Source organism: Chiloscyllium plagiosum, unplaced genomic scaffold (assembly GCF_037043375.1).
Source record: "Chiloscyllium plagiosum isolate Xiang-an unplaced genomic scaffold, Cpla_swu_hap1 HiC_scaffold_30, whole genome shotgun sequence".
Lineage (NCBI taxonomy): Eukaryota > Metazoa > Chordata > Chondrichthyes > Orectolobiformes > Hemiscylliidae > Chiloscyllium > Chiloscyllium plagiosum.
In genome coordinates, this window is record NW_028270168.1 from 55,123,025 (window position 1) to 55,136,855 (window position 13,831).

Consider the following 13,831-nt stretch of genomic DNA (forward strand, 5'->3'; position numbering starts at 1 on the left):
AGTCCTGTGTTATTGGTTTCCTCGTGTGTTATTCTCCAAAAGATAACTGTACTTAAACAGAGTTCAAGTACACACTCCTTTGTGAGAGCTTTATTTGTTAGCTACATGCCTTAAAACCTGTACTGAGCCACATGTGCTGTCCATATTTATACAACCAATTTGTGCCCCAATTAACTGTATATACACTAACTTCTTGTTGTTCATTCCGTTCAGTGTCAGGTAGTCCTTCAGCCTTCGTTAAATGATGACACATAGACCATAACTTCTGACTTGCCTGTGTCCATCTAAAATGTACAGCACCCTCTTACTGATATCCTTTCTCCTGACACCAAGGAGAAAACCATCCTTTGAGCATGTGCAGCTGTGCCAGTCCATCACACTGAATATCACATTCCTCTGATCACTGCAATTCAGCACAGTTGTTTGCTATCAAATGCTGTGCGTGTGTATGGATTGCACTCCCAGGCCATTGATACCTCATGAGTACTCTTTGTTTAAAAACTAGTTTGAAATTGTTGCAGTCAGGATTCCTGCACTGTCTACCTGTTCTGACCCGACTTGATGGCCACTTGCTCACTCAATTCTCTTGGACTCTGTAGCTTTGGAGTGACCACCTCCTGAAGTCTGTTGTTCAGGAAGTCCTCAGCATGGGCAAGGCTCCCAGAGATTCTGGAAATCCTGGACATGAGTCAGAGCAACTAGAAAGGGGAGAGCTTGCTGCAAATGCAAGGTTCATGGCAGAGCTCTCCCATTGCCATGAAACGTGCCAGGCACAAGTCTCTACTACCTAGTCAACATATTCTGAAGTTGTAACCACCAAGTTCTATTATTTTTCCCCAATTTCAAATCCTTTAATGCTCCTTCGCTGTCTCTGCCCATGTGCCTTTCCTTTCTTTGACAGCACTGATTTGCTAAGACCTGGTAATATCTGAACCTTTTGTTTTTCCAGGACTGAGGAGCATGTTTGATAAGAAGAGCCCAGTACAGCCAGAACTCAGTGGCTCCTTCTCCTATGGCACCTTGGAGAACAGTGGTAATCCTGCCAATAATCAGCAGCTACCAGAAGCTCATCAGGAACCCAATTCAGTTCACTCAGTCATGGAGTCAAAGTTGGAGTGAACTGAGCCCAACAGGAGATAGTGAAACCTGGCCCACTCCCAGTTTCTCACGAATACTGCAGCCTGTGGTGGATGGAGCAGCATGACTGCAGATTGGACCAACAGTGTCTCTTCAGTTCCTGTTCTGCTGCTCCTGGGTTTGTTGGCGCAACAGGAAATTTGTACTTGCACTATACGCAGAATGCAACCATGGACTGGGTCCTGGATCCAGCCAGTGTTCTGAGATCCCCAATCTACTCCTCACCCTCATTCAATTGGTTTATCTGCTTTACTCCTGGGTCTTGCGTGGTTACCTGGGTTACTGCCCAGCTCCTGACTTGACCAGTAGTCAGTCTCGAGCTCCTGCAAACAGTGGGGTTCTTTTTTGAAAATGGAAAGCTTCAGGTTTATCAAGTTATTTAATGTATTTGCTTTGTGCTGTACGAAACAGAGTTCCTGTTTTGATTTGGGAGCGTTCATGTTTTAGTTTTTTTATATATAAAGATTAGTGCTGATGGCTTTCTGCACTTAATCCCAGTGAATGAAGAAAACTGGTCTGAAGATTAGGGAGGCAAATAAATCAAAGTGAGCGTGAACTGCCATGCATTTGGAGCTCATTGCATTCAAGGCAGAATCATGTGTACACAATTAGTTGGCGTATATAGAGAAAAACAGATGAGAGGGAGGAGACAGATGGAGGGTGAAGGAGGGACATGATTGGAGATGGGCTGGTGGACATGGAGACCAAGAGTTGCATGTGGAGATGGATGGAGGGCTGCTGGGTAGATGCAGAGGAGTGTGGGGATGATAGTGTGTTGGAGACTGATTTGTGTAGGAGAGGGTTAGGTGGCCCGGGTCAGTGTTCTTTTCCAGTAGCAAATGGCCTTTTGCTAGCTCTTTGCAAAAGCGTTCATTGACTTATGGGTACATGTGTGGAGCATGAGAGCTGACAGTGAGAGTCTGCAGGGCGATTCTTCTACTGTGCCCACACTGACAGTTTAGAATTATTAAATAGTAACACCACCTCAGCAGTTATATTCACCTCACCTCTCGAGTTTTGTTCTTTTATCCTTTTTTGGATCAAGACGATGTTGTGGGACATTTAGATGTTACACTTTAAGGGATAAATGATACCTTGACACTAAAAGCAATTTAGAGGCTAGTATCAGTAGGATCTCTGTAGACCCTGTGTAGACAGGGAACGATACTAATGAAAATGTTCTAAGAAGGCCTTGGATGGTGACAGTGTAGGGCAGAGATTGAAAAATGAGTATTCAGCAACACCTCGGGTAAGATTGATTGATTGTTTATACCCTGACAGGTTGAAGGGCATATGATCCAATGACACAGAAGGAACATCTTTATCTCTGTATGAAGGAAGATTGGAATATAGATAAGAGGGTGCTGATAGTATAAGGGTAATCATGCATGCTAAAGAGGCTTGCTTCAGTCTAATAACTCAGACAGATCTCTCCCTGCTTCGCTTGAATAAAACCTTCATAAAATCATTTTCTTAGTCTCCATTAGATTATCTTGTTATGGGCCAGGCTGGACCCCCTTAAAACATTTCAAGGCAGCAGCTTGGGCCCTAACTTTGCTAGATGTTTTAAGCAGGTGTAGAGTGCATATTCCAGGACTGATGCAGCTGGCCCACCCACTTAGTTTTAAACAAAACAATTTATTGCAAGATTACCAAATGAAACACAAACAAAAGCGAACAGAATACAGAATAACGTAACCTATGGGAAAATCCAATAGATTATCCCAACTTTATGATCTTGTTCTAAATACTTGTAACAATCCCCATAAATGCCCCTTTGCAAAAAAGGTAAAATCAAACACAAGTTCTTACAGGAGAGAAGGCAGAGTGATTCAGCATGGAACAGTTTTGACAAGCAGCCTCAAAACTAACTACAGCTCTGAACCCAAACCCAACCAGATCAGAGAAAAGCTGAGCTGAGAGAACTGTCACTTATCTTTCATTGTACAAATTTTTTTAAACTTAAAAGCTTCTTCAAATGGATCAACTCCAGACATTTTGGAACCTGTTTCTTTACGACCTGCTGGGAAAAAAAAATCAAGGACAACAAAATCTTGTTAAAGGAGCAGCATTGTCGCACTTTAAAAAGCAACACACCTGGAATGAGGTCAGCAGCTGAGTAGGCCCAGTAGAACCCCACAATCAGTGAGCAGGTTATTTTTTTGCAGGTGCTGTTTGACAACATGGTTGGTGACTCCGTTGTCATTTTACTGGTGATGGAGTGGTAATTGGCAGTGTTGGGTTTGTCTTGCTTTTTAAGTACAGGTCAAACCTGGGTAATTTTGATTTTAAATGCTTCTAACAGCGATGCTAAGCGTATGCCCCCAAATGTATTAACCGGGGCCCCTGGATTATTTAATTCAGTGACAATTTCACAAGGCCATTTCAGTGTGCAGGCTGAAAGGACTTATTGTGAAGCTGTTATTGAGAGCATCACCACCAACATCCAGACTATCTGTCTGAAGTGTCAGTTTCCAGCTCTCCAGTAATGTCAACAAAAACAAAACTCTGCTTCTCTTAGAAACATGGAATATAAATAGAAACAGAGGTACTCAGCAGCTTGACAGCATTGAGAGGGACGGGGAGAAAGGCAGACACTGTTCCACCCGGATGACCTTTCAGCTGAATGCCTCCTTGGGTTGCTCCCAGTTATTTTGGCTGAAACCTGAGTGTCAGTCAATTGGGAAGGGTTCCTGGTTGTGTGGCAGAGATTTGATATGAACACTTTCTGGTGTTATGTTGAAACACATGCTGCCATTGCCGTTCTGAGGGTGTACCTTCGTCGGGACTGTGTAAATTTTGAGAATGACAGTGATGCTTACAAAGCTGAGGGCTGGGTATGGCATTGGTGCTCTGTGTGACTTATCTAATGTACAAAACAGCTTTTGAAATGCAATAGTGAATGCCTGAAAGCATTCCAGGCCGTGATATGTGCCTACAGTGAGTGACAGTCAACAGAAGCCAGCCTCTGTCAGCCCTCTTAATAGAGAGGGGGAGGAAACTCAGAATTAATGTTCTACAAAAATAATCCCCAGATTTAAAATGACCCTAGCTCTTCAACATACAGCACTGGCACAATATACAGCATTCAGTCAACAGACAGACCTTCGACTAATAACATTTAGTGCTGGTCACACCACTATTAAGGGCTACACGACAGAAAAACGGGTGACTGTCAGGAAGACCAGTAAGTGTGGTCTGGCAGTGCAGGAGACCCCTGTGGCCAATCCCATCTCAAAACAGGTATACCACTTTGGATATTGTTGGATAAGTCCTCTCAGGAGAAAGCAGCAGCTGCAGCTAGATCTGTAGTGCCATGACCACACCACTATTGTATAGCGGGAAAGGTTGAAGCTTAGGCAAATGGTCATAATGGGGGACTCTTATATCCATGACAGGCATTTCTGTGGCTGTGAATGAGACTCCAGAATGGTGCATTGCTTCACTGGTGCCAGAGGCAAGTATGTCCCAGCGGGCACAGGATATTCTGAAGGGGGAGGCTGGGCAATCAGAGGTACTAATGACATAGGCAGGAAAAGAGTTGAAGTCCTGAAAAGGGATTTTAGGGAGTTAATTAGGAAGTTATAAAGCAGGACCTTGATGGTTGTAATCTCAGGATAACTCCCTGTGCCACCTGCCAATGAGGCTAGGAATAGTAAGGTAATACAGTTGAACTGGTGTAGGAGAGTGTGCTTAAGAAATCTAGGTCACTGGTATCTCCTCCAGGCAAGAAGGACTGTTACCCCTAAACTGAGCGGCACCCACATATCTGCAAGATTTTCTAGTGCCACTTGGGAAGATTTAAACTAGTGTGGCAAAGGGGGTGGGAACCAGAGCTGCATGTGGAATGTTTGAAGAGAAGAGTAGGACTGAATTAAGACCGTATGGTAGGAAGAACAGGCAGGGCCAGGTTAATGATCATGGTGGGTTGAGAGGTCTGAAATGTATTTATTTTAATGGAAAGAGCATAACAGGTTAGTGAGAGACTGCATTAGTACATGGGGCTACAATGTGGTAGCCATTACAGAAACCTGGTTGAGAAAAGGGCAGGATTGGTAGTTCAACATTCCAGGGTTTTTCAAGCAGATAGAGAGGAGTGGGAAATTGTATTACTGAAGAAGGTAAATGTCACAGCTGTGCTAAAAGAGGACTCCTTGGAGAGCTCATCCAGTGATGACATATGGGTAGAGTTTAGGAATTTAAAAAAAGTGCAATCACTGTGAAAGCATTATACTATGGGCCTCCTAATGGCTAGCTGGGAAATGGAGGAACAAATATATGTCAGAACATCATGGAAAGATGTAAAAATAACAGAATGTTTATAAGGGGTGATTTTAACTTCCCCAGTTTTGACTGGGATTGCCTTAGCTCCAGGCATTTAGATGGGCCAGAATTTGTTGGGCACATTCAGCTTAGCCAGATGATCAAAGTTTCAGTGGGGGTGCATTTTGGGAACAATGATCATAAGTCTGTAGGATTTAAAATCATTATGGGTAAGGATAACACTGGTCCTCAGGTGAAATTGATAAACTGGGAGAAGGGAATTGCAACATTATTAGGCAAGGACTGGAGAAATTGGATAGGGAGTGGCGGTTTGAAGGTAAATCCAAATCTGACATGGGAGAGTTTTAAAAGCCAGCTGGTTGATCAGAGTTCAGGACCAGTATGTTCCTGTGAGAGTGAAAGATAGCGATGGCAAGATTTGGGAACCCTGGATCATAAGAGATACTGAAAGGTTAGTCAAAAAGCAAGTGTATATAAAGTTTAGGAAACTGAAGTCAGACATGGCCCTTGAAGTATATAAAGGAAGCAGAAAAGAACTTGAACAAGGAGTCATGAAATGTCTTTGGAAAGTAGTATTAAGGAGAACCTCAAAGCATCTTGTATATGTATTAGGAGCAAAGGGTAACTAGGGAAAAGACAGGTCCATTCAATGACAAAGGGGGGGAATTTATGCATGGCATTAGAGGAAGTGGGTGAAGTCCATTTTAAACCAAGGGGAAAGATATTGCTAATGGTAAGATAAGTGAGGGGTATGTTGATATTAAGAAATGAGGTGTGTTGGGTGTCTTGCAAAACATGAATGTAGATAAGTCCCCAGGGCCTGATGGAATCTATCCCAGGTTACTGAAGAAGGCTATCGTAAGGACAGACTGACTGGCAGAGGGGGTGGGGTGGCCCTGTTGGTAAAGAATGATATTCAGTCCTTTGTGTGGGGGCACCTAGAATCAGGGGATGTAGAGTCAGTATGGATAGAGCTGAGAAATTCTAAGGGTAAAGATCCTAATGGGAATTACCTACAGGCCCCCAAACAGTAGCCAGGATGTAGTGTGTAAGTTGAATAAGGAGCTGAAATTGGCCTATCGCAAAGATATTACTACAGTTGTTATGGGGAATTTCAACATGCAGGTAGACTGGGAGAATCAGGATCGTACTGGACCCCAAGAAAGGGAGTTAGTGGAGTGCCTCCGAGATGGATTCTTAGAACAGCTTGTGCTGGAGCCTACCAGGGAGAAGTCAATTCTGGATCTGGTGTTGTGCAACAAACTGGATTTGATCAGGGACCTCGAAGTAAAGGAGCCATTAGGAGGTAGTGACCATAATACAATAAGTTTTAATCTGCAGTTTGAAAGGGAGAGGGTAGAATCGGAAGTGACAATATTTCAGTTGAATAAGGGGAACTATGGAGCTATGAGGGAGGAGCTGGCCAAAGTTCAATGGTGCAATACCCTTGCAGGGATGGCAGTGGAACAACAATGGCAGATATTTCTGGGTATAATGCAGAAGATGTAGGATCAGTTCATTCCAAAAAGAAAGAAAGATCCTAAGGGGAGGCAGGGGTGGCCGTGGCTGACGAGGGAAGTTAGGGACCATATAAAGACAAAAGGGAAAAAGTATAACATAGCAAAGATAAGTGGGAAATCGGAGGACTGGGAAGCTTTTAAAGAACAACAGAGGATAACTAAAAAGGAAATATGCAAAAGAAAAAATAAGGTACGAAGGTAAACTGGCCAAAAATATATAGGAGGATAGTAAAAGCTTTTTTAGGTATGTGAAAAGAAAAAAAAAGGTTAAGACTAAAATTGGGCCCTTGAAGACAGAAACGGGTGAATTTATTATGGGGAACAAAGAAATGGCAGAAGAGTTGAATTGGTACTTTAGATCTGTCTTCACTGGGGAAGACATGAGCAATCTCTCAGTGCCTGAAGGATCTGAACTGAAGGGAATTTATATTAGGCAGGAAATGGTGTTGGAGAGACTGTTAGGTCTGAAGGCTGATAAGTTGCCAGGGCCTGATGGTCTACATCCCAGGGTACTGAAGGAGGTGGCTCTAGAAATTGTGGATGCGTTGGTGATCATTTTCCAATGTTCTATAGATTCAGGATCAGTTCCAGTGGATTGGAGGGTGGCTAATGTTGTCCCACTTTTTAAGAAAGGAGGGAGAGAGAAAACAGAGAATTATAGACCAGTTAGTCTGACATCAGTGGTGGGAAAAATGCTGGAGTCAATTATAAAGGACGAATTACATCTGGATAGCAGTAACAGGATAGGTCAGATGGACTTATCAAGGGGAAATTATGCTTGACTAATCTTCTGGAATTTTTTGAGGATGTAACTCTGAAGATGGACAAGGGAGATCCAGTGGATGTAGTACACCTGGACTTTCAGAAAGCCTTTGATAAAGTCCCACATAGGAGGTTAGTGAGCAAAATTAGGGCACATGATATTAGGGGCAAAATACTGACATGGATTGAAAATTGATTGGCTGATAGGAAACAAAGAGTAGTGATAAACGGCTCCCTTTCAGAATGGCAGGCGGTGACCAGTGGTGTGCCACAGGGATCAGTGCTGGGACTGCAGCTTTTTACAATGTACATTAATGATGTAGATGAAGGTATTAAAAGTAATATTAGCAAATTTGCTGATGACACAAAGCTGGGTGGCAGGGTGAAATGTGAGGACGATGTTAGGAGAATACAGGGTGACTTGGACAGGCTAGGTGAATGGATGGCTGCATGGCAGATGCAGTATAATGTGGATAAATGTGTGGTTATCCACTTTGGTGGCAAGAACAAAAAAGATTACTACCTAAAATGGAGTCAAGTTAGGTAAAGGGGCAATACAATGAGATCTAGGTGTTCTTGTACATCAGTCAATGAAAGCAAGCATGCAGGTACAGCAGGCAGTGAAGAAAACTAATAGCATGCTGGCCTTCATAACAAGAGGAATTGAGTATAGAAGCAAAGGGGTCCTTCTGCAGCTGTACAGGGCCCTGGTGAGACCGCACCTGGAATATTGTGCGCAGTTTTGGTCTCCAAATTTGTGGAAAGACATTCTGGCTATTGAGGGAGTGTAGCGTAGGTTCATGAGGTCAATTCCCGGAATGGTGGGACTATCTTAACGATGAAAGATTGGAGTGACAGGGCTTGAGTTTAGAAGGCTGAGAGGGGATCTGGTTGAGATGTATAAGATTATTAAAGGATTGGACACACTGGAGGCAGGAAGCATGTTTCCGCTGATGGGTGAGTGTTGAACCAGAAGGCACAGTTTAAAAATAAGGGGTAGGCCATTTAGAACAGAGTTGAGGAGAAACCTCTTCACCCAGAGTGGTGGGTGTATGGAATGCTCTGCCGCAGGAGGCTAAGTGTCTGGATACTTTCAAGAAAGAGTTGGATAGAGCTCTTAAGGATAGTGAAATCCAGGGTTATGGGGATAAGGCAGGAACAGGATACTGATTGTGGATGATCAGCCATGATCATAATGTATGGTGGTGCTGGCTCGAAGGGCAGAATGGCTTACTCCTGCACCTATTGTCTATTGAGGCTAGGGGCGGGGGAGATTATTGTAGCCATTTTAGTCACAGATGAAGTCGCAGAAGACTGGAGAATAACCAATGTTGTTGCTTTGTTTAAGAGCAACAAGGGTAATCTAGGAAATTATAGGCAAGTGAGCCTTACATCTGTGGTAGGGTAATTATTGAGAAAGTTCTTAGGGACAGGATTTGGAGAATAGACTTCTGAGGGGTAGCTGGCATAGCTGTACCAGGTGGTCTTATCTCACAAACCTGATTTGACTTCTTGAGTAAGGAAACAAAAATGATTGAGGGTAAGGCAGTGGATGTTATCTGTATGGGTTTTACTACAGCATTTGACAAGGTCCATCACGGTAAGCTGGTCCAGAAGATAAAGTCACATGGAATCCCATGGTGAGTTGGCAAGTTCAGTGCAAAATTAGCTTAGTCATGGGAGAGAGAGGGTTTCTGACCGGAGGTCTGTGGTGAGCAATTAAGTTCCACAAGGATCAGTGCTGTTTTACACTGAATGCCTTCTCGCAGAGTGCTTTAAGGAACATCTCCAGGAAACCTGTACCAATCAACCCCACCGTCCCATGGCTGAACATTTCAACTCCCCCTCCCACTCTGCCGAGGTCATGCATGTCCTGGGGCTCCTCCACCACCAGTTCCTCACCACCCAGGAAGAACGCCTCATCTTCTGCCTCGGAACCCTTCAACCCCGGGGAATCAATGTGGACTTCACCAATTCCTCACTTCCCCTCCCCCCACCTTACCCAGTTTCAAGCTTCCAGTTCAGCACCATCCTCATTGCCTGTCCTACCTGTCAACCTTCCTTCTCACCTATCCGCTCCACCCTCCTCTCTGAGCCAACACCTCTACCCTCACCTCCATCCACCTATTGCACTCCCAGCTACCTTCTCCCCAGCTCCAGCCTCTCCTATTTATCTCTCCACCCCTGAGGTTTCCAGCCTCATTCCTGATGAAGGGCGCCTGCCCAAAACATCGATTTTCCTGCTCAGATGCTGCCCGACCTGTTGTGCATTTCCATCACCACTCTAATCTTGACTCTAATCTCCAGCATCTGTAGTCCTCACTTTTGCTTAGTTGTAAAGGAGGTGTACTGCATTTCTGCCTTCAGTCAGGCGCTGAGTACAAAAGTTGGCACATTTGGACTATTGGTTGCCACATTACAGGAAACATATGAAGCCTTTGGAGGGGCATAAAAGAGGTTTATCAGAATGTTACCTGGATTTGGAGCATGTTAGCTATGAGAGGTTGGACAAACTTGGATTAGTTTCACTAGACAGAGGTTGAGGGGCGACCTGATAGAAGTTTGAGAGGTGTAGATAGTCAGAGTCTCTTTCCTAGGGTGGAAGTATCAAATACTAGGGGGCATATGTTTAAGGTGAGCATGGGAAAGTTAAAGGAGATGTGTGAGGCAATTTATTTTTTAACAGAGTGGTAGGTGGCTGGAATGCATTGCCAGGGGAGGTAGAAGAAGAAGAAGATCTGACAGCAATGTTTGAGTTGTTTTAGACAGACCTGTGAACAGGCAGGGAATAGAGGGCTTATGCCCAAAATGTTGATTCTCCTGCACTTTTGATGCAACCTGACCTGCTGCGCTTTTCCAGCAACACCTTTTTGAACTCTGATCTCCAGCATCTGCAGTCCTCACTTTCTCCTAGGGAATAGAGGGATTCAGATCATGTTCAAGCAGGTGGGATTAGTTTATATTGGCATCATGGTCAGCACAGACATGGTGGGCTGAAGGGTATGTTCCCATACTGTATTCTATGTTCTCTATAATAGGCTGCAGTGAAAAGTGTGTGGTTGGTCTGTTCAGGGAGTTCTTTCTTTTAAAGATGCATGTCAGGGTGTGTGGATAAGCATCATGGCAGAGGATAGGTGGCAATGACTTGGACAAGTATGTGGTTGAGTCCTGGCAGTGGAGAAGCATCATGTTTTTGTTATGAATAGGATCCAAAATTATTTTCCCAAAGTAAGACTATGTCATTCTATTACAACAGATCTTGATCAAAAGCAGTGAACCAAACACACTAATAAATGTATACAGTGAGAAAGTGATCTTTAATATTAATTTCAATATATATTATCTCTGCCTTGGTATACAATTACAATGAAAGCAAATCTGAAGATAGCCAAAACTCTCTTGCCCATATCCTAAATCTTATCGAAAAAATTCACTACTGCCCTCCACTGGCTGAATGTTAAATTTCTTATTCTTATTTTGAAGAACCTTATGGCCTTGTCTGTTGCTATTCCTGTAGCTGCACAATTTTCCACTAGCACTGCTGCCTGAACTCTGGAGCAGCGTTTGATTTTTAATCATTCTATCATTAGTGGTCATATCCTCAGTTTCCTGGATCCAAAGGTCTGGCGTTTCATCCCTATGACTCTGTTTCACTTAGCTTCTTTCAAACACCAAGCTCTTAATCACTGCCTGGGGATCATCTTTTGTGGCTCGGTGTCCAATTTTATTTGACCTTCTGAAGTTGTTGAACGTTCCAATTCCAGTGACATTTCCTGAATGCAGTAGTTCAGTTATGCAGTCAGTGCTACAGCAATCAAACAAGCCATACAGTTCATTGATATTCCTGTAGTGTTGAGGCCATTGTGTATCACTGACAATGATCCTGTAACACTCTCATAGCTTAACAGTCACGGCATCATAACTGATACTTTAATACAGTTGAATATTTGTACAGTAACATAATCACAATGATCCTGCAGTAACAGGAACACCGTAAGAGAATGAGAGTAGCAAAGGGGCATAATAATGGTGAGTAAAGGAGGCATATATTAATTCAGTCAACACAATTGCATTGTCCCCACTCCATGCCCTTCAGTTACAGCTCCCCAATATACCCATGCTGGTAAGTGGTAAATATGAGCACCACTGTCACTGTACAATGAAGTAACATCAAAATTTAATTTTTGTCAAAATAAAGTGCTCAGAACCTTACATGATATATTAATGCAACATTCATTGTTCAATAATAATATTCAAACTAAACCTCATACTTAAAATTATTTTAAATATTTGTTGGCTCAGTGGCTAGCACTGCTGCCTCGCAGTGCTAGGGACCTGGGTTCGATTTCAGCCTCTGGTGACTGTGTGGAGTTTGCACGTTCTCCCCGTGTTTGTGTGGGTTTCCTCTGTGTGGTCCAGTTTCCTCCCACAATCCAAAGATATGCAGGTTAGGTGAATCAGCCATGCTAAATTGCTCATAGTGTTCAGGTATGTGTAAGTTAAGTGCATTACTCAGAGGTAAATGTAGAGCAATAGGGTAGGGGAATGGGTCTGAGAGGGTTACTCTTTGGAAGGTCAGTGTGGACTAGTTAGACCAAATGGCTTGTTTCCACACTGTAGGGATTCAATGATTTGCTCAAACAATCCAACAAAAGAGCTGTTTTGTTCAGTGTTGGAAGTTCCAGTGTTTAACATTTCGTGCCCCCCTCTCTCCTCCCACTGCAACAGTCTGCTCAGTGTTGCACATCCCAGGCACATTTACACAGTTAGAGCAGGGCAGCAGAACTGTACCAGAGAAAGGTAAGTGTACATCAGGCATATTGATAAAGAAGCAAGCCAGGGATGTGAGGAGAAAATGGGTGGATTTGACTAGGCGGGCAGATAGTGGATAAGATTCATTTTAGTCTTTTGAGAAATACAGACACCACTGGTAGGGCCAGGATTTATGGCACCTCCTTAAATGCCCTTAAACAGTTTGCATTGCTATTTTAAAGGTTTCTTAAGAGTTGACTACATCGGTCTGGGTCCAGGGTGATGTGTCAGTCAGACCACATAAGGACAGCAGATTTTCTTCCTTGAAGACCATCAGTGAACCTGATGGATTTGTACAACATTGAGTGGTCATTTCATGGCTACCATCACTGCAACTAGTTTTTAATATTGGATTGAAATGAATTTTAAATCCACCAACTTGACCGCCCACTCCTGGGTGTCCCTGAGGCGTGCTGGGTTACTAGCTCAGTGATATTAGCACAATCTCGTAAATGTGAGGAATATGGGGAGACGCTGGTGAGCAGGTGGGATTGGCGGGGGGGGGGGGGTTTGGGGGGGAATGTCGACACTGGTACAGGAATAATGAGCTGTTGGCTGGCTTTGTGTGTTCACCCTTGCCAGATACAAGCTCAGACTCAATCCCTGGTCCTTCACCAGCCAACAGTTACCTTGCCCCCATTTCAATCCATTTTTATTGATTCACATTGAGTTGATGATTCAGCTGAAGCAGATTCCAGTCTCCTTGGGGCTGCAGCTAACTGTCATGGATGAATTTAAAATCAACATTTATATATAAATAGATATGCATTAGTTACAGTTTTAAAAATCGTTAAACAACTGCTACAGTCGTGATTCAATAGCCTTCCAGAAGCTTCTCTGAAGCTGAAGATCAATGCTTTGTACTTGTTGATAGAACTGGAATAAAAACTATTTATGTTAGAAAGTGCCAAGGTGACACATTGTCTCCAAAATAAAGCCCACACAATAGAATTGTAAATTCTCCAATCTTGTCAATGGCTTGCACCTAACCGACAAAATGGGCCACCGAAAAACTTTGTTTTGATGCTATTTGCCAGAACTGCCCTGTCCCACCCCAATCCATCTCGGGGAGGTTTGGTCACAGGACTCCCACAGAGTTGAACCTGTTTATACAAGGAGTTTAATGCAGTGTTATACAACATTTACTAATGATATCAAACCCCTAATTTTGTACTTTGAAGGAAAACCCTTTGGCTGTAAAAAAGCATCCAAACCTGTGCTCTCTGCAACTGAATAAAGCAATTTCATCAAAACAGAAAAGCAGAAATTAAATTTCAACAATATTCCTTGGAAAATCTTTGAATAAATTTTAAACT

The 13,831-nt window shown here is 43.2% G+C and overlaps 1 protein-coding gene across 2 annotated transcripts in view; it reads left to right on the plus strand.

Annotated features, from left to right (window-relative positions):
* The window catches only part of nipal3 (NIPA like domain containing 3), a 67,495-nt gene extending 58,009 nt beyond the window's left edge, over positions 1 to 9,486 (plus strand). The window contains exon 12 of one of the 2 annotated variants that reach the window (XR_015752186.1): positions 950 to 1,083. Coding sequence is in view for 1 of the 2 variants with exons in the window: in XM_043717986.2 (XP_043573921.2) it covers positions 950 to 1,119 (170 nt within the window). In the remaining variant the exon portion in view is untranslated. Of the gene's footprint in view, positions 1 to 949 lie in introns of both variants that reach the window. The other variant, XM_043717986.2, reaches the window with a different exon arrangement.
* The last annotated feature ends 4,345 nt before the right edge of the window (positions 9,487 to 13,831 follow it).